General features: G+C 41.5%; 1 protein-coding gene across 1 annotated transcript in view; it reads right to left on the bottom strand.

Moving 5' to 3' along the window:
• The window catches only part of LOC138606347 (testis-expressed protein 264), a 42,807-nt gene that overhangs the window by 11,785 nt on the left and 4,625 nt on the right, over nt 1-26,397 (bottom strand). The window contains exon 2 of the mRNA XM_069678810.1: nt 23,555-23,776. Within this exon, the coding sequence (XP_069534911.1) occupies nt 23,555-23,776 (222 nt within the window). The remainder of the gene's footprint in view (nt 1-23,554; nt 23,777-26,397) is intronic.

Genomic DNA, 26,397 nt, shown 5'->3' with positions numbered 1-26,397 from the left:
CTGCATTTACCCCTGGATTACAATCACAGAAACTCTGAGCTAAAAGTGAATTTTAAGTACCTAACAGAGAGAAGAGCCACACTCTCTTTGAAGAGCTTTATTACAAACGCTGGACCCTTGCAGTGTGTGGTCATTACAGGAGGAAGAAAGTGGACATCTGCCTGATGAGTCACGAGGCCATATAAGATTCCATTTTTATACTGGCAGTCATTACAACTATTTTGGATTTGTTCCGCAGTGTTCACGAGGTCACGTCCCAGGTCTAATGTGGCCTGCAGATCATTATTTACATTGTGGGGAAAGGGAAACATTACGAGGACGTGGTGTTTACGATGGAAATTAGGGTACCGTACATCAGGTCCTGGAAAATGGCCTCATAGACATCAGCAGTTATGTGAGAGTGCAGAGCAATAAAGGGAGCTAATGAGTCTTTCAAGGCGGCAAAAGGCACGTCAGGTTAAGAAATATTCTGGCTTTCTAAAAATGAACACAAAACTGAAAGTGGGTCAAAACAACTTATCAGGGCCGACTGAATTCCTCATCAGAAAAATCTGCTCTGTGATGCTCCTCGGTTAATCAAAATTTAAGGTATTGGATGATTAAAATGTTCCTTTTATTCAGTGTGGCTTACTTCTTTTCTAACTATTTTTTTTGACAATTGTTTTTGATGTTCTTGATAAACCTTATTTTACACAAGTACATATTCATCATCTTTTCAGGTTTCTGCTCGAGGCTGAATTGATCATCTGTGCATCTGCCTTTGTTGCTTATTATTTCAAGGTTTTCCATGAGCTTTCTTTGCTGAACCACTGACACTCTGTGCTCTGAATTTTGATAATGAACTTTTGTGACAATGTTGTGTTTGCCTTTCACTTCATGTGAAGCACATTGTTGCCCTGTGAATGAAATGTGCTATATAAATAAAGTTTGACTTAAAATGAATCCCTCCAAAGAACTCCTTGTAAAAACAGAAGGCAGGAGCTGCATTAACACATTTAAGTTTCAAATGTTCTTCTGATTAATGAAAAACGAAAAATTGCTCTCAGGCAGAAAGTTGAGGGGTGATTACTTCTGACGTTTTCACACCAAAAGTGATGGCCAGACAAATGAGAGAAGAATGAAGGAAAGCTAAATGCTAATTAATTCTGAATGGATTAATATTCAGCGAAGAGGTTCACTCTGTGTGTGTGCAGTCGAAAAGTAGCTTGTTTTTCATGCCTCCTGAGCTGGAAGTTCTCCAGGAAGTTAATAAGAGAATTCTTTTTTAAATAGGAGACTTTCAATTAGCTTAACCTTGAACAACGACATAATCATGTCATATCACGCACTGACTACTGCAACTCCCTACTGGCAGGCCTCCCCGCATGCACATTCAAACCTCTGCAGATGATCCAGAACGCAGCAGAGTGACTGGTCTTTAACCAACCCCAATCTGCACGTCCCTCCGCTGTTCATATCCCTCCACTGACTCCCAGCTGCCGCTTGCATCAAATTCAAAACCTTGTTTCTCGCTTATAAAACAGCAACAAAAACGTCTACTGCTGACCTGAACTCCCTCATGCAGGTCTACACTCCCACCCACCCACTACCCTCTGCCAATTAAAGGCACCTGGTACTGCCATCACAACAGGGCCGGCAGAGTCCCTTTCCACCTTTAAGGAAGAAGCTAAAGACCCAGCTCTTTCATGAACACCTCCACACTTAATGATATTGATGATAAGGACGATGTTGATGACGATAAGGACGACGTTGATGACGATGATAAGGACGATGTTGATGACGATAAGGACGACGTTGATGACGATGATAAGGACGATGTTGATGACGATAAGGACGACGTTGATGACGATGATAAGGACGATGTTGATGACAATAAGGACGATGTTGATGACGATGATAAGGACAATGTTGATGATGATAAGGACGACGTTGATGACGATAAGGATGACGTGGATGACGATAAGGACGACGTTGATGACGATGATAGGGACGATGTTGATGACGATAAGGACGACGTTAATGACGATAAGGACGACGTTGATGACGATGATAAGGACGACGTTGATGACGATAAGGACGACGTTGATGACGATAAGGACGACGTTGATGACGATGATAAGGACATCGTTGATGACGATGATAAGGACGACGTTGATGACGATGATAGGGACGATGTTGATGACGATAAGGACGACGTTGATGACGATGATAAGGACATCGTTGATGACGATGATAAGGACGACGTTGATGACGATGATAGGGACGATGTTGATGACGATAGGGACGATGTTGATGACGATAAGGACGACGTTGATGACGATAAGGACGACGTTGATGACGATGATAAGGACGACGTTGATGACGATAAGGACGACGTTGATGACGATGATAAGGACATCGTTGATGACGATGATAAGGACAACGTTGATGACGATAAGGACGATGTTGATGACGATGATAAGGACGACGTTGATGACGATGATAAGGACGACGTTGATGACGATGATAAGGACGACGTTGATGACGATAAGGACGACGTTGATGACGATAAGGACGACGTTGATGACGATGATAAGGACAACGTTGATGACGATGATAAGGACAACGTTGATGACGATAAGGACGATGTTGATGACGATGATAAGGACGACGTTGATGACGATAAGGACGACGTGGATGACGATAAGGACGATGTTGATGACGATGATAGGGACGACGTTGATGACGATGATAAGGACAACGTTGATGACGATAAGGACGACGTTGATGACGATGATAAGGACGACGTTGATGACGATAAGGACGACGTTGATGACGATAAGGACGATGTTGATGACGATGATAAGGACGACGTTGATGACGATGATAAGGACGACGTTGATGACGATAAGGACGACGTTGATGACGATGATAAGGACGACGTTGATGACGATAAGGACGACGTTGATGACGATAAGGACGACGTTGATGACGATGATAAGGACGACGTTGATGACGATAAGGACGACGTGGATGACGATAAGGACGATGTTGATGACGATGATAGGGACGACGTTGATGACGATAAGGACAACGTGGATGACGATAAGGACGACGTTGATGACGATGATAAGGACAACGTTGATGACGATACGGACGATGTTGATGACGATGATAAGGACGACGCTGACGACGCTGATGACGATAAGGACGACGTTGATGACGATGATAAGGACGACGCTGATGACGATAAGGACAATGTTGATGACGATGATAAGGACGACGTTGATGACGATAAGGACAATGTTGATGACGATGATAAGGACGACGTTGATGACGATGATAAGGACGACATTGATGACGATAAAGATGATGTTGATGACGATAAGGACGACGTTGATGACGATAAGGACGACGTTGATTACAATGATGAGGACGACGTTGATGACGATGATAAGGACAATAAGGATAATGAGGACGATAAGGACGACGTTGGCATACAAACCGAAAAATCTCCTTCATAGCATCAACTTTGAATGGACTTAACATGTTTTTAACTTTTTATGAGAAAAGCAGACACCTTTATTATTTGTGCCCACACACAGAGCATAAACCTTTTACTTACAGTCACAGTCACTGCTCGGCGAGTAAACAGGTGAGGTCAGTCTCTCAGTGTTTCATAAACAGAAGTGTTGGGACGGAGGGCAGCAGGTAATTAGACCAACAGTGGAATCACTGAGACGCTTGGCTCTTGTAATTGGGTAGGGGGTTGTGGGTAGTGTACTTATTGATTTTGTTTGGTTTTTCGTTATTCTCTTCTCTGCAGTATGAAATCTTTGGGAGCCCAGGAGAGCCTGTCAGGGTCATAGTGCGGCCATTTTTTTTTACATCCTGTGGCGGCACAGAAATGGCAATATTTTTGGACAGAAAGATATCTGTTATTGTGTTGCTCTGGCATGAAAACATTATTACATTGTAGCATTATGAAGGGAAGGGACATGGGAAATTACAAGGACCAACAGAACATGACCTCACCTTACTTTGAAATAATTGTTTTGAAATTCGAGGGGAAAAAAACCCAATTGGATGTATCTATCTTTGTTTTGTGTTGTTGCATGCTTGTTTTCACAGAAGCCTCACCTCACCGACCATGATTGGAAATGCAGAGTGGGTTGTGGATAAAGCAACATCTATGTTTTCCAAAATTGAGTCCAAATTCTGAGCAGAACAGCAGCTACCCATCATCATTTGTTCATGCACACGTCAGCCTGTGCCAAAGCCTAAAGCTGTTTCATTTGGAACCATTTAAAGGCACCATGGAAGCTCAGTTAATGGGTTATAAAAAGCTAAATGATTGAGCTAACTGTTAAATACACCTCATTATCACGCTGCTTTCTTTCTTATGCTAAAAACATTGTGAAGGAACAAAAGATTTAAAAAGACTATTATTACTTAAGGAGATGCACAGGTGCGTACATTTGATGCTCTCCTCACCTCTCGTGCACTTTCCCAGGCTAGCTGAGTATTTGTAGCCTCTCTGCAGAACGTCCCGAGGGAACTGATAAAAGGATGGTCTACATGAAGAAGAGGATGTGCTAATGTCCTCTCCTTCCAACTTCCTAGCCTGAGGATCAACATCTGCATGGGACCACTGTGCAAATACATCACATGTGTCCTTGGATAAATAAATGAAACTGTAGAGGGTATTTTTAGAGCGCCACACCAAGACTTCTGGTCCCATCACAGCGACACACATACACACTTTACAGTCATGAAGGCTCTTATATGACAAATACAAGTAAAGTTCAGCAAAAGCATAATTTATATTTGTCAAGGGTTTACTACTGTAGATGGGCAGTGCACTGATTTGTTTTATATAGGCAATATAACCTGATTCAAGACAGCACTAAGGCATCATGGGTAGTTCAATGAGTTTACAAATCCAGTTTAGTTACATGACTACTTTGACCTGGTTGTGTAGCCAAAAAACCCTTCATTGTTCCAAAGTGCTATTTGTCTCCATAATCTAATCAAATAAACTTCAGAAATCAGACGAAATTGTTTGTGATTTCAAAGATTCATTATGAGGGTCCGTTAATGTAGTGTGATTTTGTACAGTAATTTAGGTAATATAACAGTTTAACGGTGCAATAACGGTTTTAATGAAATGAAATGATTGTTTTGAAGAAGTTAAAAGAGAAATAGAGTTACTCAGCTTGTTTTTTAAAAGAAACCGTCCATGCTTGTAGCGTTCTCACCATGATACAGCTGAATGAATAACAGCTTTGTACTTTTTCAAGAAGAGCGCCTTGGGTCTTTTTTCTACCTTTGAGGAGGAGCACCTTCATCACACTTTGAACTTCTGAGCACTCCAGACTTTCCTTCTTTTTCCTCAAGAAATATGCTGAAGAAAAACAACATTAAATATTGCCAGATAAATAATAATATTAAAACATTTAAACAGATAGCATCCAATTACACAGGTGTACAAGGTCAGTGCAGATATGCGAGAAGTATCTCAATCCTGCTTTGTGTTAAAGCAACGCTTTTTTGTAGAGATAATGACTGACACAGTTACATTGACTTTATTAGAGTTTTAAGTAAACTGAAAATGAGTAGAGGTTAGAGTATGGTTTTTTATAATGATGATTATTATAAACCAAATAATCTATAAACACTGCTATTGTTTAGAGTATAAGAGAATTAACTTTGAATATGTCAAAGACAAAGATTTTGGATTTGTTAAGTTGGAGGTTACGTCTTGTTAGGGGTGTGATTCGCGATACGTGGCCCACGATAGGGCTGGGCGATATGGACAAAATCCTATATCACGATATATAGATTGTTTTCTGGTAATTTAACAAATAATTAATCTATATGAAATAACCACATGGTTTTTGGATAATCCTGTGTGTATTTAGTACTTGACAAATAAAAAGTATTTTCTTATTTAATTGAGAACTTTAGTGCAAACATACAAATTTAAAGTAAACTTTAGGATGAAAAATAAATAAAATATGGCCCTAGCCCCCCCCATATGAAAATGTAATGTATTGATCCCTGACAGCACTATAACATATCTTCCTGTAGAGAATGTCAAAGGCATGGAAAGTAACACTTCCTGTGTGATTTTTCAAAGTAAAAGCCCGATCTAGCATTCTGACTCCCCTTGTTTGTACACAATACTTTTATTTTGAAGTGTTTCCGGGGCAGCTGTTTTTATTATTTTTTTTACTTTATTATTTACATTTCTAGGAAGTTGTTATAGTCACTCACAAGGCTCCTTATTGTGGTTCCTGCTTAATTGTCTTTGAAATAAAACGTCACAAATCTCACATAGGCCAGAACCTACATAACAAGAGGCTTCGGTCTCTCTCTCTCTCTCTCTCTCTCTCTCTCTCTCTCTCTCTCTCTCTCTCTCTCTCTCTCTCTCTCTCTCTCTCTCTCTCTCTCTCTCTCTCTCTCTCTCTCTCTCTCTCTCTCTCTCTCTCTCTCTCTCTCTCTCTCTCTCTCTCTCTCTCTCTCTCTCTCTCTCTCTCTCTCTCTCACTCACTCACTCACTCACTCACTCAATGTTCACTTTATACATGACTCCAAACATGTATTATACTAAATTTAATTCAATGTTGTTACATATATAATGATGTGTTACAATGACATCTGAAGAGAGCAAAATTATTATCGTGCAGGTAAACATAAATGTTATTCCATCAGAAGGTCAACTACAAAAGTCTACCATCAGTACAACATGTGCAAGATTAAGACTTAAACACACACACAGAAATTATCATAGGCACACACACACACACACACACACACACACACACACACACACACACACTGTAATGCCCGAAGCTCATGAGGACACACTGTACATCTCTGCGGTCGCCCTGGGTCCTCAAAGTCTCTCTCACAGAGCTACAAATACCAACACGGTCTCGTTCACATCACACGTGTGCACTTTCTGTCAACACACTCCTGCTGTAAATGTTCAGCAGCCCACTGAGGCGCGCTGATTCCTTTCATGTCATGTGAGGAGCTGCAGGAAATTATCAATTTTGTACCATATAAAACAGAATTGTTTCTTGTTGAGAAACACAAACACGACCATTCTGTTTAAGGTGAGATCAAAAAGATTTAACTGGCCTGGGTGACTTACAACCGTCCCTATGCGCCTGCAGAGCATGAACCAGCAGTGAGGCCGAGTGAACTGATCGCAAATTAGCTCAGGAAATAAAAGTTGTGGTATGTGGCATCAGTTTACAAGGTCCACACTTAAAACGTTGTATAGAAAAATATCTTTTTATCATTATTTTTTCATGTTTATTGTTACTAATCAAGCTGTTTCTCTCATGAACTGTAAGTCTTGTTCTGAAAGAATGCCAAAGGGTACATCTGTTTTACTGTATTTTCCCTTTATGAGCAGCCGCTCCATGAGAAACAAAAGAGGAGTAAATTTCTCTCCATTGTGGAGCTGGGAGTGCTGCTGGAGAAGACGGCACCAGAGAGCTCTCGGCCTCAAAGAAGTGATATTTTATCAGCTCGCGAAGAGGCACTTAGGGACGGCTTAACAAACACAGTGAATACATTTGGGCACTAGAGGAGCGATACCAACATGGAGAATGTTCTGGAGAATAACCAAAGTCAAGCCTGACACAAATAAAGCATATACTGTATGCATAAGCTACCAGGGTTGGATCTGTAGAGCCAGTAACTCCCAACACACAGAGATATAAGACGAGTGTTTCCCAGGTGGATCCTGATGCACATCACAAAACCCTTATCTGTGGCTCTATATGTCTTACAAACGTTAAATCCGACAACTTATGTGTGTTCTCCTGATCTTTAGATGATCAGAAGTACAAGGTTTTTGCAGCATTATCATCAATTGGGAGGAAAAGATGCAGGATGTAGGACCCTGTGTGTAATTTAGGCTCTAGACAGCAAGACCCGTAACTAACAATTATCTACAATATCAATTTATCTCGCAATTATTTGTAGAATGAATCAAATTAATTGCTTATTTAATGTAACAGTTAAAAGAATGCTAACACTTATGCACAGATTACTATCATCTCCAGCTTTCTTGTTGTCTCTTGTCAGTCTGATAACCAAGGAAAAAAAGCTAAACTGCAAAGTATCAGAATAAGAACTTGGGATGGGTCATGAATTTTGAATATTCGAATAGTCATTCATTTATTTTAAAAAATCAAAAAGTTCATGCGATCACCTCATCTTAAAAATATATTTTTTCCATTGTTTTTAGCGGCACCAAACGGTGGCTGTAGCACATCTGAAAGCTGTTTGCTAACCGCCATTAAATAACAAGAGAAGAAGAAAGCATTAGTGCCAGGTGCTGGCAAAGCGGGTGTGGTGCTGTGAGATCAGCAAGCGGTGAAAAATGCAGAGTACTCTGCATCCGTCTGTTCTGTGTGGAACTCCTTCAAAACAAGACGAGGTCAAAAGTATGTGGCTGACCGCATCAGGTCAATGTGCACTTTTGTGGGCAATGTGTTCCAAGGACTGTCCTTATGAGGCCGATGACAACGTGTTTGAAAGCAGGTGTGCGCTGCAGACGTAGGTGAGGACCGCGGGCAAGCAGTAGACGAGCAGCAGCGCGTACTCCCAGAAAAAAGTATCCAGAGCCGTATAGACAGAGAGTCGCGTCAGCGGAGGTCCAATATGCTCCATGATCCGCGCTTTTGTGGGCAATGTTTCATAAGGACTGTCCGTATGAGGCCGATGACAATGTGTTTGAAGGTGCGCACTGCGGACATAGGTGAAGACAGCGGACGAGCAGCCCCGCCTACTCCCTGAACAAAGTATACAGAGCCATGTAGACAGAGAGTCACGTCAGCGGAGGTCCAATATGCTCCATGATCTGCCATTGCGATGTAGCAACTCTCTCTCTCTCTACAGCCCTGGTGGTCAGTCAAATAATAAACAACAGTGAGATCAAGTGCAAACTTTCCCATGTAAAACTAGCGTATCACCAGTCTACTACAACATAGCGCAGTCATTTGACACAACCTACGGAGTGGTGTCAAAGTAAATGGCTGTCTCTTTCTCCTCATGATTATCGAATAGTGTTTTTCCTTTACTGCTATGCTAACCAAGCTAGAATGATGTGCAGCACTGAATGTATTAGGCTAAGTGATAAAGTAAATATCTTTCATTATTATACAAATACTGTATATATAAGCTATATAATATTTTGCAAAAAGTACTCAAACCCAAAGTTTTAGCGATAGGCTACCAACAATGAAATACATTCCCAGGTGAGCTTCAGCTGTACAGACAAATGTCGAGTTATCTGCTGGAGAGTTCGTGAATGTGGTGAGAATAACAGTAACAGAGCTTCCAGAGGGAGGGACTCAAACTCCAAACTAATAACACTTTCTAACATTTGACTGAGTCTAACAGCAGCAAAGTTCAGCCTGACAGCTAATAATCCTCCTGTACCTCAGAGACAAAGTGTCCACCAACGTGAAACAAAGGCAGAGAGAAATTGATGGAGAAAAGTGAAGATCTGTTCACAGAAAGATAGGAGGGAAAAACAGAGATTTTTTCAGCGGACAAATGATCAGTCTGAGCGCTGAGACGGACACAAACAGCAACCTCTGCCTCAGCGACGGCCCCCCTTTGTCTCCTGAGGGGAAGAGCAGCAGGAAGTGAACACTGTCAGCAGAGAAGAGGACAGCTGATGGAACAAAGTGGCATTTAAGTGCTCCCAACTGTTGTGCTGGATTCGGATCATCTGCAAACAGAGCTGTTTTTACGTATATTAAGTCATTTATCAACTCTAAGACCACCACTCAAGCTATTTCTATTCAAGCATCAGCATAACAAAGCAACAGAGACAACTAATCCCAGATTCAGAGTTGATTAAAGGGCGCACAAGACGCTAAAGTATCTCTGCAGCGATTTAGCAATAACCAGTGAAAGCAGTGGGTCAGGACAGATGTTACATTTGAAAAGTGAAGTAAAATTAATTTTTATTGATAAAAAAGGAGGGCTGCACCACTTATCACTGCTGCCTCACGGCCAAAAGGTTCCTGGTTTGAATCCAGGTTCGGCCTTTCTATGTGGAGTTTGCATATTCTCCCCGTGCATGCGTGGGTTCCCTCCGGGTACTCCGGCTTCCTCCCTCAGTCCAAAGACATGCTCATTAGGTTCATTGGGGAATCTAAAATTGCCAGTAGGTGTGAGTGTGAGCGGTGTCTGTCTCATACTCCTTTCCCATCCAAATTATCTTGTTGACGCAGGTTTTTCAGACCTGGGAAGACGCGCTAATAAATTGTCTCTATTCCTATTGCCAGTGGCTTATACTCCTGTCGGTCTCGTTTCTGCTACGTCATCGTCTGACGTCACAAATGCGCCGGAAACAGGGTTAGTAAACAGTGAAGATGTTACGGTGGTTAGGTCTTTATTGTATCTATTCCTCATTCAGTCTGTGTATCAAACTCGGCACAGACAGATTTGGAACGATGTTCGAGCGCTGCTTGGACGGAGACGGACGGCAGCATCGTGTCGGAAAGGGGGCAGAGATTAATGTGTCTTATTGCGATAATTCTTTGGGTCTATTGCAGAGTCATTTGACCCGGGTATGAATGCCGATTGTAACCTTTCCCACTCAGCAAAAAAGCCGTGTGCTGGCGGGTTTTTTGATCAGTGGAAAAGGGGTTTCTGTGTCAGCCCTGTGATTGACTGGCAATCAGTCCAGGATGTAGCCTGCCTCTCGCCCGATGACAGCTAGGATACGCTCCAGCCCCCACCGCGACCCTGAACAGGATAAGCGGTATAGATTAAAAAAACGAAGGTCAATAATACACTTCTATATAAATTATAATTGTATAAATTACAAGTTTAACTTTCCTTTATAGCCCGCAAGAACTCATCTGCTCTCTTAGATAGTTTATAGGTTATACTGCTCACATGTGCCCATGTTCATGTGAGTGTTAAGAGACATTATTCCATTATTCCACCTACAGTACTAGAGAGGGTGGTATCTTCTTTTTACTAAAACGGACACTAAACGAAATCTCGATTTAATGCAGATTTTGACAACTTATTATGTGACTTCTGCGTTTGGGAAGTGGTCTAGTTTTCTTGTCCTTACAAAACTCATCTAATCTATGTAACAGTTTGAGTTAGAGCAAGTTTTATACTTGAACTAATCCTGACCTTTGGAGATCTGCAAAGCAAGCAGAAGCAGTCAGAGAAGAGTTTACTGGGAATAAGCAGCCTTAGTAAGTTTCCAGTATTGATTGCCTAAGGGTTATCTCTTTAAGGTTACTGCATTATGTCAACTCTAAAAGCTGGACCGAGCTTAGTTCAAGGCTTTTTCTGCAGTCTAGTGCTGGTGAGGATTCAAAAGATTTGAAGTATTTTAAAAATACTTCAATTTCAAAATACAAAATATGACATAAAGGCTAGAGGCTGCGATGGTGCACACACTGCAGAGGGTTCAGCTTCACATAAGTCTTGTATAAACAGGACATTATGTGATGGTGCTAATAGCAATGTAAGAGGACGTAGTAAGTTGTCATTTCAGGGTCATCCTGCTCATATTTGCTGAGGCATGATTGAGGTCAGATGAAATCCATATGGGTCACTGAATGTGGAGAAAACATATGCAGCAGATTTCTCTTGCATAATACTGACAGCAGAGGAAAACATGAAGCAACAACACAGGAAAATAACATCCATCAAAGCTCGACTACTCGCTCAAGCTTTTCACACACGACAACCAAGATATATTTTGGTGCTAATCGCTGCAGGGACACAGCCAACAAAGAGCTGACTTCAAAGGTAATATTCACCTCATGGTTGATAATGACAGCAGACTTTCAGTAGCTGTAAAGCAGAGGCTGTCTCTCTCTTACAGATAACATGACCGTACCACCGTGACTTCTATCTTATCTAAAAGGATGAGGCAGTTTTCTGAACATGGAGGAAAACAGAAAATGGAGAACTGAACTGAACCACCGGCAAAACGTAAACATCCAAACTGGTATTAAAGTAGCACTTCACGGACACTAATTTAAAAAAAACAAAAAGGTTCTCTTAAGCAAAAATTACCCAAAATGCAATCTCAGATCCCATCAGCTATAGTCTGACGACGATATAGCCCCTGGGGACAACGGTGAACATGTCGGGCATTCATGTTTAGCCTGCGTTTGGAGGTAAGGACTTCCTGTCAAGATTTCCTTTTCCGTGCGCTGCATTGTTTACAGACCGTGTGTTCAGATCAAAAATGAAGCGAATTTTGCTGTCATTTCTTGGTTCATTAAATCCCCCAGAGGAGCGCCCGTTCATCTGTTTCTAGCGAGTCTCAGTTTCATTGTAAGTAGTTTGTTTCACAGAGGCTGCACTCTGGCCAACTACTGCAGTATGAACCCGAAAAAGAAACAGATTTTCTTGTGATTGACTTTAATTAACAGGTCTTAACTTTGCTGAAATTTCAACATCATGATGCAGATTAGTAAAAAGTCAAAATGAAGCTTTGTCTACTTTAAAACTACTTAAAAAGTGCTCGTTTGTTGAACGGAGGTCTGATTGATAATTTCTGATGCATTTGAGGAAGTCGGGAAATCTAAATGCTGAATGGCTTTCGTGACACAGCGTCAGAGAATTTATCTCAAGTTGAATTTTTGATCACTCGGACTAAAAGCGCAGTACAAACGGAAACCAGAACTTGTAACCTGTACTAAAATCCGGCCGCGTGCCTACGTGTATATAGAGATTACCCACAAGGTGAAGCTTTTTACGTGTTATGCCAGTAGCGGCTAAAGTAGCCTCAAGTTGCTAGCACGGAACAGAGATGAGGAGCAGCCTACAGAGGTCTGGTTGGATAACATTTGAAAGACTTTTTTATTTTCAAACTTTTGGTCTTCAGCCCAAACTGAGGTTGAAACTTCAGATTTCGTGTAACTTTTGGTTGAGAAACAAAATACTTTTTTCCACTTAAGCAGTCATACAGTCCAAGACCGAAACAGTCTGTCCTGTGCGTCCGAAACAGTGACCTTTAGATTCAAAATAACTGTTCGTTGACAGTGTGTCCGCTCTGTTCTTATGTTCTTCTGTTTAATTAAATGTGCGAATCAAGAGGGCACTGTGAAGCTAACACTAGCACTCAGTGACACAGAACATGTAATTCAGATGATAGCGACATTTGACTGCTTCCTGTAGCCCGCGTGCTAATGACAGTAATCTGTAAGAGATAAGGGAGGATAGCGCTCCATCAGAGGGGCACAGCTCTCCCTAATAATTTACTTCTCTAACCAATTCCAGTGCTCTGTCAGATGCTTGTTTCAATGTCAATACAGTCGACCTACAACAGTGTGTCCTGAATAGTACTGTTGTCTTTTCAGACATTTTCTATTGCTCCACATGGAGGAGGTGATGATGGAGCGCAGTATCTCTGAAGCCCCTCTTTACTCTACATTTCATTTCAGAGCCTCGCGTTGATAAAAGCAGCTCAAAGGGTCTGAGGGCATAATGAGTGACAGTAGTCTCTGCCGGTACGAACAATCCAGGTGTCACTCAGGCAACAACCCTCTTTACACAGAGCCATTCAGCCCTGACAAATGAACAAGGACTGTTTGAAAGTCACTGAGCTGAATAAAGCAGTTAAGTCTAAGCCTCTCTTTTATCTTTCCCATTTTCCTGAGTTAGCTCAGCGAGGTCCCAAACCTCTGCACCTCGGTTAGGTGCCCCCACCCTGTTGTCGGACTCATACTTGAATGGTTCAAAATTGCCTCTTGGATTGCTTTTCAGAAAATCCCTCCAGAGGACACTGGAGCAAATTCATTCATTTGCATGTCTATCTCAGCGAAAGACAAAGCCAAATTGTTGGAATATTGCGCGTGTATGTGCATGTGTGTTCTGTCCCACCGTACAGCAGAACCATAACACAAGTATACAAACGGACCTGAGTTTTGTAACTGCAATATGTAGTCCAATAGAGCTGAAACGCTTTGGTAAATGATACAATCACAAACATGTCAGCAGCAGGTTTTACAATACAGGGTGATTTTTCAAAGTATGTCCAGGTTGTTTTTGAACGCAAGGCAATTTTTTATTTGTTATTTGCATCACTTTTCCACATATTTCTAAAAATCTGAACATTTTACACCCACAGTTCCTGATGGGTTTTGGATACTTCATAGTCTTATTGCCACAACTACCTAAAAAGACAGTGCCACATGTGCTTTAAAGGGATAGTTCAGATTGAAGTGGGCTTGTATGAGGTACTTATCAGTAGTAAGTGTACTACATACAGCAGATAACAGTCAGCACGGCCCCTGAAGCTAAGGGTGCTTTCACACCTAAAGTCTGTTTGTATGGTCAAAGACCAAATTGTTACAATGTTGTATTTTGCCTAAAGTTTGGTTCGTGTTCACACGGCAGCTTTTACCAGCGGACCAAAAGTTTTGATGCGCAAGGAAACTGCTCTCTGATTGGTCAGAATTTTCATGTGATAAACTTCCTGTAGTAAACAGAGACAGAGAGCGCACTCCTCAGTCACACTCAACACGATCGCAGACGTTAATGTTTTGAGTTTTTTTTAACTTTTAACCAACATTGTTTCACAGTTCGATCGGTTCTGTTGTCCTTTAGTTTTCACTGAACACTTTGAATACCTCCGTGTTCTTGTGCATTCCTAGTTATTTCCTAGACACTCCACCACATCTGTTCTCTACTCATCTTGCTATCTGTCTCTGCAAGTGTGTCAACACCTGTTAACGACCCATTATGCACTGTTTTTTGGTTCACTTCCTACATTTGGTTCGCATCGCTTTCTCACTTGCAGTGAACCAAACTCTGGTCCGCTTGGAAGCGAACCGAGACCCCCATTTTTAGGCGGACCAGAGTTCGTTTGTTTGGTCCCGCAACAAAGTTCGAGATTGCTTTGACACCACCTCAAACCGACCGGACTGTCCATCTAAACACAACAGGGTTCGGTTCAAACGGACCATACGGCTTAAGTGTGAAAGCACCTTAAGCTATTTATTACTGCAGACAGGGGCCGGATTACCACATACTTTAGCCACTTAAAAGAGTCCTACATATAAACAAACATTTCAGTTCAAGTGTCCGCTGTATGTGTTATTTTTGTCACCGCTTCACCTTGGCGTCAGACAGCCCTTTCCCTCAGCACTATGTCTTACTCTGCTCAACGTCCCTGTATACCTAAGCATGCAGCGCACGCTATTGGATCAACTCCAGCCGGCTTCTCCTAACAGGGGCTGTGCTGACTGTAATCTACTGTATGCAGCACACTTACTATAATAAGTACCTCATACAACCCCACTTGAAAAACCGGACTATCCCTTTAAGTATTGTCATTTTAAGGGGAAGTTAAGTCTAAATACTACGACCATAATAGCTGTTTACATGCAAATAGCAAATTCAACAAAACACAGTTACAGCCTAATAACATCAAAGCCGTCAGCATACGTTTGCTCGATCATCAACTCCTAAGTGAACAACATACGGCCACACAACTATTTGTTCCACATCTAAAAATAACTCTCACTTTGCAATCACACCCCGCTGCCTGATCTTGATTCAGAGCGACAGAGCAACAGAAGATAAAGTTTAAATCAGATCAATCATATGTAGATGTGACATTTAACACCAGCAGTAGATTCCCAGCTGCTGCGGGATGAAAGTCATGTTTGAATATGTTTGACAGGCAAACTGCACGGAGCCTCTAGAGGGAGCAGCCCGCTGGCAGGGTCGTGATGCAACATACACTTGATAAAAGAGGGCAGTGCTTTTGTACATTACTATACTTTTTAGTTTAAAAAAAACACTTGAAGTTATATTTTATCGTAACACCTGCTGATAGAACGTCTGAGATCTTAAACCAAATGAGTTAAGGCAACTTATAAATCCAAGCAAACATCAGGCGGGAATTAAAAGAAAAGGATAAGGAAGGAAAACTGGTGTGATACATGCAAACATTCATATGGAATACAATTCACTTCACACACAGGAAAAGGCATATTCCCATTCCAACTATTTTGTGCCTTAAAAGTAACGGTACTTTCTTTTCGAAGATCAATCTTGTTTTATAATATCTTTGAAGTGTGATTACAGTTAATTCAAATTGCACCAGCACAATTTTGTATAAGAATCAATGAATCAATCAAATTGTATTTGTATAGGGCCAAATCACAACCAAAGTTTTCTCAAGACAATTTAGAAAAAGAGCAGGTGCAGACCGTCCTCTTTGTTAAGTTATTTAGAGAGAGACGCAACATGAATCAGCATGAGCCGCACTTAGCAACATTAGTACAGTGGCAGAAAAACGTCCTTTTAACAGGCAGAAGCCCGGAGCAGAACCAGGCTCATGTTGAACGGACAGTTGCCTCGAATGGATGGACCCAAAAGTGGGATAGGGGGAGAAACAGGATAGAGACGGACTGGGCAAAAACAACATGTCCTTATTACATCAACAACAACAATACAACAATAGATAATACATACAAATGGTTACAATGCCAATAATAATGGTGCAAATGTGTGTAAAATTAGCAAGAACCGCATAGTGATGATGAAAGTCTGATAATACTAATTGTAGCAGTTTGAAGTCAACAGGTGTGCTATTAGCATTAGCAACTATAATAATGATACCATGAGGAAGACTGATATTCATAGTTGTTGCAGTCTGAGTGGAGCAGGTCCGCGGCAGCAGGTGGTCTGTAGCAAGAAGTGTTCACTTTTCTTTTTGACAAAACTGAAAGTAAAACTATTCCCTCATCACCATCAAGTGGAAATAGAGAGGGTAGATAATATCCATGTTTATCATTGCATTCGTCTGTGAAAGATAATATTATAACAGTAGTTTTTAGGATTCATTTAAAGTGTTTTTTTTAAAACATGTATTCCATGTTAAAATGTGTTCAATGGTCTCTGCAGCTACTTGGTGTTCCTTGGAAAAGTTGGGCTTCAGTGGGTTCAAATGAAGAAGCAGCTGGTCAGTGAGAGGAAGACGCCAAAGCAAGATGCACAAAGTGGTTTTGACTACAAATCAGTGAGACAGACAGATACAGGTCGGACAGTTTTAGAAGTTTCTCTCCGTCAGACTCGTGGACGATTGAAATTGTGTCAACGGACATGCAAGACTTTCTAAAAGTTGACAGATTGCGAGTAAATCACTCCAACCGCACGTCCTGATCCCTGCACCTCATTAGTGTCATGAGCTACAACTGAAACAGACACAAGAAATATGCACAACTTCTGAATACTTGAAAACACTCAGTTTGGCAAGAGAAGTGTCCTCGGGGGGGCTTTGAATTTTAATTCAGATTCTCCCCCACATGAAGCCGAACGCTGCCAATGGAAGCAAATTATGTTTGAAAAGATAGATCCCTTCTAAAGTTATAAACCCCGAGAATTACAATCAAACCAGGCTGTCCTTCTAAATCTTCCAGCATATTACACTGACAGCAGACCACTTTGTCCAGCATATAAATCCCTCCACGACCTTTACTGACCTTTTTAAACGTACGGCACTGTTAGCCAAAAGTCTGCATGTTTAACAGGCCCTGCGGACTAGCATCTGTGCACCACTTTGCATCACTCTCATGTAGCCGACACTAACAGGAATAGTGAGAGGCAGCACCTTATGGCCCGAAAGTGAAGCTTCATTCTCCATTGTGCTGAGGAAGACTTTATGAGCACTTTACCATGTGTGGCAGTTGCTAAAAAAGGCCATTTCTACGGAACAAAGGGAAACTTGCTTTATATTCATCCCAGAACCTCTGTGCTGGCAGGAAACTTCAGTGCCCTCAAGCGAACAAATGTTCCATCGTCTGCCTTTCACGAACCTTTAGATCTCTGTGAATGTCAGCAATATTATCCTCCCAACCCGGTCCCCACTCCGTTCTGAAGGCCCGGCCACCGTGCTCGAATCAAATCTCAAGGTGCCGAGGCGTTTGTGATGTAGCCCACCGCTAAAGAGCCAGGGCACTGAAGAAAAACACAGGGGCCGATCGATGGTCTGACTAGGCAAATATCAGGGCCGGCCATGGGGCAGCGACTCGAACCGTCTGACGGACAGAAATCATTCTGCCGTGACGAGCCGAGCATGCTTAATGCTGATGAGCTCGTTTGAAAAGGTCTCACCACTTGGGATATTGAAAGTGTCAGCCATCGACAGCAGGCTTTAGTCACTGGAAGAGAACCATTTAGAAGTGTTGATGCAGTGTCAGGCTGCTTCTGTTAAATGTGAGCCATAATTCAGTTTAATCCTTGTTGTTAATTTGATACCCGACTGTTTGATGATGCCCTAATTTGGTCGCAATGCGTCGGCTATTTTTAAAACATATTTTTCCATGCGAAATAAAGCCGTTTTAAATCTACAAAATATGCCTTTAAAATAGATTTCAAATGTAATATAGTTCCTCCTCTACACTGATGCTTTAACTCCTTTCAGTAATCTTATCATAACATTAAGCTTAATGTACTTCAGCTGCTTTAAACACACTGCAAATTCCACTGAAACCTGATCTTCCCTCAGTCCTTAAACGTTTTAATTCCCAAGTTCTCGACTTCAAGCGACATTTCAACTCTGTTTACTTCGAACAGATAACTGATGCTTCAGCCGACAAATCTGCTCCTTAAACTGCTCTCAGTTCGGCATCCATACAAGGATGTTTCAAAGGCTCAAAAGACTCAACATGTTGGCTTTTTAGAGGGTGTAAATGCTTCTGACCATCGCTAAAGGAGTTCAGTCTTGACTGCACTACTGAGGTGTCTAACCCAGGACTGCAGTTAAAGCAGTGCGTTTATTGATGAATACAGTTCATTTTCTGACACACAGCAACAAACAACTTACATGGATGACAAAACTTTGGCGGTCAAGGATTATATGCCCTTCCTGGATCCCTAACATTTATACCTGCGCTGTGTTAGCACAGTGACACCCACTGCTCAAGAATCAAGATATAGTGTTGGGGGCTGCAGTGGTCGCCTCACAGCTAGGGCTCCCTCGGGGTACTCCACGCATGCATACATTTCCCTCACAGTCCAAAGACTTGCTCGGTTCATTGGTGACTCTAAAATTGCCCGTAGCTGTGACTGCGAGCATGAATGGTTGTCTGTCTCTATGTGTCAGCGATCAGTCCAGGGTGTTCCCCGCCTCTCGCCCAATGACAGCTTGGATAGGCTCCAGCCCCTCTGCGACCCTGAACACGAAGCGGTATAGATAATGGATGGATGGATACAGTGTTGGTTAGTTTGCAGTGTATGCCGGTTGGACAAGCTGTATGCCTGACATGTGTACTGTGAACAAATGCAGTGTGAATTTCAAAATGCCCAGTTGGTTTATTCAGTTTGACGGTGAGAAAATCCTGGATTTACTTGACAACATATATCCTGGTTGTCACTCTTGAGATGTTTATCTATGTGGATGTTTTCAGTTATAGTAAAGTAAGCATTCAGTTTGGTTTGAGACCACAGAGGAGGGTTAAAATCCTCCCTGTTGAACTGCTAAAGGTCACACAGCTGTATTTAAATACCTAAATGGCTCTCTTTAATAACAAAACACCAGAGTACAATACAGCATAGCAGATGTAGCGAGTCTTAAAGAAAGAGCTGACAGCTGTGATCTCCGTCTGCACCGAACAACTGAACAACCTGTGAGCTGTAACAGAAATGTCAGTCCTCTTACTTAAAATTGAAAAGGAACATATTTCCTCGGCCTCCGAACATAACCACAGGGTTTGGAACGAGTCTCTCACTGGGGTTCTTGCCTGTGGCTAAAATGTGTTGACTAATGGCAGAAATCCCAGATCCAGAACTCCCGAATCGAGCCAGTAAATTACATGAAAACAAATTCAGATTTAACAAGTATCGTGCTCTCAGACAGACTACGACACAATCATACATTCTGCCTCTAAAAATGCCTTCCTCCACAACAGGTCAACATGGAGATCACAGTTTATGATATTTACTCAGTACATCAATGATAGCCGGAGGGTCAATCCTGGATGAGGACTGGAATACACCCACGTAAGACATTATAGACAAAACCAATATACGTTATTGACACACTGATTCTGTATAACCCCAATTCGAGGAGTTTATTTGGTACATCAAGCTCAAACTAAGGAAGTCCAACAGCCCAGCCTGCGGCAAGTTAAGCCTTCATGAAGGTTATTAAGTTCAGTTTTGTTGAAACTGTTTTAGAGATGAGTTGATGAAACTCTGTGGTCATTTTGACGGCTGATTGGGGTGCTGCGGATGTTTATTGCGATGTACTGAGAGGTGTTTCTAAGAGTCCTTCCAACCTAATTATATCAAGGGGGGCTGTAGTTTCTAACTTTAAAAAAGGCCTCTAATATAATAATAATAAAGTTAAACCAACACCTCTTCTAATCTGTTTCAACCAAACGTGATCTCCTTTTTTCACAAAGTTCAAGCATATTGATTATATTTAATTGCAGTGCTGTTGTTGCAGACTGCATCATTTTTAGTAGAGATGTCTCAATACCATTGTTTTCTGTTAATACGGAGGAACCCTCTGATACTAGCGGGGGAAAAATATCACTGACGCAGTCCAGACATGTTGCCATGACAACACAGGAAGTGAATAAGCCCAACTTTCCCTTTGATGATTGCTAAATTGTTTTTTATTTATATGCAAGCATGAACATCTGGTTTACTGGTGTTTTGGTTATTTTTTCAGTGAAAGTAGTTCTTATTTTGCCTTTTTTAATGTTTACACAAAAACAATAAAGTTTTTAATTGTAAGTCACATGACTATAGGGCCTGGAAGCGAGATGCAGGCAGACAGAGAGATCCTGTTTGACATTTTTCTGCTGTTCTACCAGGCGAACACGGGAATATTTGATTAAAGAGGGGGTATAATGCTGTTTCACATTTTAAGAAATACATATAATTTTATTTGTTGGATGTCCAGACTAAACGTGGGTGAAGTTTCAAATCTGTAGGTAAAAGTATGTTGGAGTAATCCCCAGGCTTCTCAGCTCAGTCCGCAGGCTGCTGTTTTTTCTACTCGCCGAACTTTCTGACGTCACAAAGTGCAGCCTCAGCAGGCTTTGGAGAGCTGGCCAATCAGAAGAAAGCGGGCTCGTAGGGGCGGGGTTTCTTAAAGGGACAGAGTTGACTGATTTGTTTCAGGCAGATGCTGTATGAGGGCCTGCACAGAACACCAGTGTGAAAAAAATGACTGTAAATTATGCTAAGCTACTCCACAGGTATCACAGAGTGAAATATGAAGCTTGAAATTAGCATACGCCCTTTTAAGTTACGTTATTGTATGTTTGTTTTATGTTGTTTTGAGCTTTAAGTTTAAAAAAAAAAAAAAAGCTTCAAAAATGTTTATTCATCTTTTAGTTTTCACAGTATTTAATGATGCTGATGGAACAACTCTAGCTCGGCGCATCTTGTAAATTGCCAAATGAGTGTTATTGGAGAAATCTTAATTACAATTTTTAATATCAATTTCAATCTATGTATCAAAAATAGAGAAAGTCAAAAGCATGTTCTTAGTTGCTGATACCCTTTAATCTGATTCAACAAGTGTCTATTCATGTTAAAGGTTATGTGACAGGGTTAAACAGTGGTGTTTTATATGGAGCTATAAAACCAGAACTTACTACAGCCACTATTAGGAAAACAATTATTACAAGCAAGTGTAAAAACAAGGGTCAAAAAAGGATTAGACTTTGGTGGTGAAGGAGACTCGTGTCCAGTTTGACGGCGGTATAATCTGACCTTTCAGACAGGCTAAGTGCCACTGGAGCAGAGCCAGATTTTCACAGCGTCCAAGCAGATGGTAGAGGCGGCCAGCAAGGACACACAAACACGCTCCTCCAGCAGAAGCAGAGTGATTGAGACAACCTGTGGTGCTGCCACCTGTTTTTAGCACACTGCATAATTAAACCATACCCACAAAACTCTCTGCTCGACGCAATGACTCACTTTCCCAGCATCCCTCAAGCAGCACTCAGTGAAACCATTCATCACAAAGTGCTAAAGGAGCTCCAATCGTTCTTTTTCTTTCTTTGCTTTTGTCTTCCCGTGTCTCCGTTTCCTTTCTTACCATAAATCTCTTGGAGCCGTACAACCCTACACACACCTCCCGACCCTCCAGGGGATGCGGGGAAGAAAGCGTAAGGTGGAAAGAAAGTAGAGGATTTGACGTGTGCGGCTTTTCACAAAACACATTTTAACTTTGTGCTGCTTCGAAACACACAGTCTGACTCAGACGAGAACGTGACCATCATGGGCTTATATATCGATCATTTCCTTCCTACCGCTTGAGCCCACCTTAGACTGAGCAATGATTCATTCTATCACATCGCACATTTCCATTCCTGTGTTCCTGCCACTAAAATAGGCACACAGGCGGTGCCTCATGATGGTTCTTTACTGCACCTAGTCCCATATTCAATCTGAAATCTCATTCAGAAACTATTTTTCAAAATGTAAAATGTTTGGCATAAATGGAAGCAAATAGAAACACTGAAAGGCGACGATATATATATATATATATCTGTAAGCTCTATGAGTGTTTTAATGGCTCTTTATGTGCTGACTCAATCTGCAGCCAAGACACTTAGTGAGAACACTGAGGCCCGTGGGACACGTGTATGATGGGCTCGGGGCTGATGCTGATGATGCTGGGTCTTTGAAGATACAGTATGCCTCGCTGTGATGCACAGGGACTGATTGTGTTTTTTTTCCCCCTGTACATTAAGATTACAAAGGAAATGACACACTTTGCACATACACACCGTGGCTTAAAGGGCCAGTTCGCCAATTTTCAACCACAGTCCTATCATGTTATTATGGGGAGCTAATGCCATTATGGTCTCTGTGCCTTGGAGAATGCTATCGGCTTCTCCAATGGGCCCTGGAAAACTGGAAAACCTCCGCCAGACTACGTTAAACGAGTCATCTGGCGGAGGCCAGGGAGCTCGCTAAACTACACTTCCTCAATCTAGGACGCCAGCATAGATGTCATGTCTCGCTCAAAATCGTCCGGGTTTGAAATGTAGACTGCAGAGCTGAAGATTTTTTAGATGATCCACCGGTATATTCTCGTCGTATTTCGGATTCTGTACCGCTCTGAGCCATTGCCTGCAGCAATCAATGTCCTTGATCGGACAACGTTAGAATTTCACTCCGGTGTCTCTCGCTGGGCCGGTCCTTTCAGAGGGAGGGGCGCAATGCACGCTGGGTGTTGTAGAAATGTAGAACGGGCGAAACCACAAGCTGTTTGTACAACTTTCTCCACAGCTATGGCACCAATTTCAAATATTATTGCTTCTATCGATTACAGAGAACACCAGCTTTGACTGACAGTGGCTTTTTCCAGGCGCAAACTGCTCCTTTAAAAACACAGCTGGAAAGATAACACCTGTCCATACATGCAGGTATTAGTTATGTAAACAGTGTGTTTGCGTAAAACTGTACTGTATTTCCTGTTTATAGCTATCATATGTCTCATTATATCCTATTTTCCTAAATGAAGCATTTGCCTTTTCTTGCAATTATAATAACAACAAATCAAAGAGTCCAAATGACATCATACCTTGATGTAGTTCTCCAGCCGTGGGTAAACTCTTCTCGTTCCCAGCAGGGTTGAGAGGAACGTCCTGTGGGGGAACACGGTCGTGACCATGTGTGTCACTTCAGGAAAAGAAAAGACATTAAAGCCTGATGCCTCGTAGCTCTTCAGAAGCTCCTCGTCCGCCTTGTTTTCTCCCTCGCTCAGAATACTGCCGACAGCGCAGCGACACTGCGGCCCGGGCACCTAGAGACGAGGATACAAGGGACAAGCGAATACAGATTGTTAAAAGAGAACATACAAACAATATAGACACAGAGGTAGTTAAAAAGCTAAAAAAAACACATAGATCGACCTTTGTTTTCCTCATTAGGCCAAATAATGATATAGAGCCTCCAATATGACAACACTCACAGATAATTGCACTCAATTGTTATCTGGCTATTTCAGAACATGAAAATAATGCTTGCAGGTGTGCAGGAAGTGATGCACAAAAATATACATCATCCTGTCCTCATGCCAGTCAATCTCCCTGAAAAAGTGGGAAAACTCTGCCAACTACCACCAACAAGTCCCTGTCTCTGGGGACTGCTGAGTCACAAACACTCGAGCCTAAGAGAAAAATGATTCCCAAAATAATGAGATGTAAGCCTAAAAAGTTACCTCGTCTGATGTCAACCAGGTGCCATATTTAAAGAGGAAATATGCTCCTCAATTGGAGTCTAATTGGAGCATTTGGCAACGCAGCAATAATTGCTCCTTCCTCCACTCTGAGCGCACCAGTGCACATTAAAAAAAAAAGAAGAAAAGGGAGACACTCCTTACAAATGAATACTCCTGGGACATGCAGGATTTTCTCCCCACTGTGCTGAGCTGAGCACCACTAAAGGCTCATGTGATAAATAAGCTGGAATGGTCCAATTTGTTCATAAACCTATCAATGCTACGCTTCAAGCACAGCCAGCGTGTCTGAGGATGCCTATTTTCTCCTTCACTCCTCAACACGCAAGGCCAGCCATGCATGGGGAGAGTGGAGGGGTTCACCATGCACTGTTTACTCAGCTTATTTTTTTTTCTCTCACAACAACACATTCAAAGTTTTAAACAAACAGAAATGCAGCAAGATAGGAAAAGTCTGCAATGGCTGCCCTTATCAAGAATACAAGGTCACTGTCATTAACAACACATAATGGCACAAAGACGTGTAGGTTCACGCCCCTTTATGCTAAACATAGAACATATTCATGACAAAATATAACAACATGGATCAGGGATATTATCGGCACATTATCGGCCGATATTGGCTTAAAAATTAACCAACATGCCGATATCCGCCGATATAATTAATCGATAAAATAATGGGCTGCTGCATACTTGATCAAATGCCCGACCTCGGCGCAATGTCCCCGCCGCGAAGAAGACCTGCGCGGCGCAGCGTGATGACGTCACGTGTGTCTACCTGCAGCATGAGAGAGTTAGAAGCCAAAATGTCCGTGGTGTGGAAGTTTTTCAAAGTGTCCGAAATAGATAGCCAAACTGCTGTTTGCAATGACTGCTCAGCTTCGGTGATGCGAGGAGGAGCCAAGGCAAAGTCTTTCAACACTGCAAACTTGATTAACCATCTCAAGACCCGTCACCCCGACCGTTGTAACAAATGTGATAAGAGTATCACCATTATACTGTACGCAAATTCCAATACAGAAGAGAGTTGATGATCTCTGCAATTAGGTGTGTGGGAAAAAAATATCGCTATCGCTATCGATAATCGGCTTAATGAGTTGTAAAATATCGACCTATCGGATATCGGCAAAAAATCCAATATCGTGAATCCCTAACATGGATTATAGACCTATATACACACATATATAGCCAGAGTGTAATAAGATAATACAGAGATGTATTTGTTAGCAGATTATCTTATTTGGGATATTGTTATTAAAATAGTGTATCAGTCCACTTAAACGGCCCTCGTATGTCTGTGTATTCTTATGTATATGAATGTGTACATGTATCATTGACATTGTTTTATAGGGAATACGTTTTTTCCATATTGAAAAAGTAATTAAATAAAAAAATATTCCCAAAAACAAAACAAAACTTTAGTCTTACCTTGTAGACTGAGCGTTATATTTTGAATTCTAATAATAGATTAACAAGTTTGAGATATTTTCAAGCATCAAATGTCAAAGATTATCTGGTTGCAGCTTCTCCAATAAAAGATTGGCTGTTTACGTCACTGTTAACTAGGGTTGGGAATCACAGGGTAACTCACGATACGATAGGAGGCCCACGGTAACAATAATATCACATACAGGGATTCTGTGACAATTCATATACTGGAAAGAAACAAAGAAAATTATACAAACTGTATAATGCTACATCACTATATCTGATTAACTTCTTCTTCGGCTAATTCATTCCCGTTCACGTTACCCTCGTTCATCTCGTAAGCGCCACCGTGAGTCATGGAGTAGTGGCACGGGGAGTCAAAATCACAGGGGAATCTGTTTAGAGAGCCGTATGTTGGTAAATTAAAATATTGATATTTGGCGTCAGCATATCGATAACTGTATTGCACAGGTCAGGATGACGATATATTGCCATGTCGATATTCTGTCCCAGTCCTACTGTAAACTGAATACACTTGGGTTTATGACTGCTTGTCAGGCAAAAAAAAAAAGATGATGTAAACAGGCCTCTTTAAAAGAATAATGAAACAACGGTTACTTGCAGCCCTTTACTTCAGGAAAAAAGATCTTACATGAGTCATATTTATAATATATTTCAAAAATGTCATGTTATACAGAAAAAAAACTACTTTCAGTTTCCTGCTCTGCTCCTCCAGGTGGAGAATCTTTAGTTAATGT

This window comes from Semicossyphus pulcher, unplaced genomic scaffold (assembly GCF_022749685.1).
Source record: "Semicossyphus pulcher isolate SPU_LCO1_2020_fin unplaced genomic scaffold, fSemPul1.0.p SCAF_3, whole genome shotgun sequence".
Taxonomy (NCBI): domain Eukaryota; kingdom Metazoa; phylum Chordata; class Actinopteri; order Labriformes; family Labridae; genus Semicossyphus; species Semicossyphus pulcher.
This window is presented reverse-complemented; position numbering and strand designations above follow the sequence as displayed.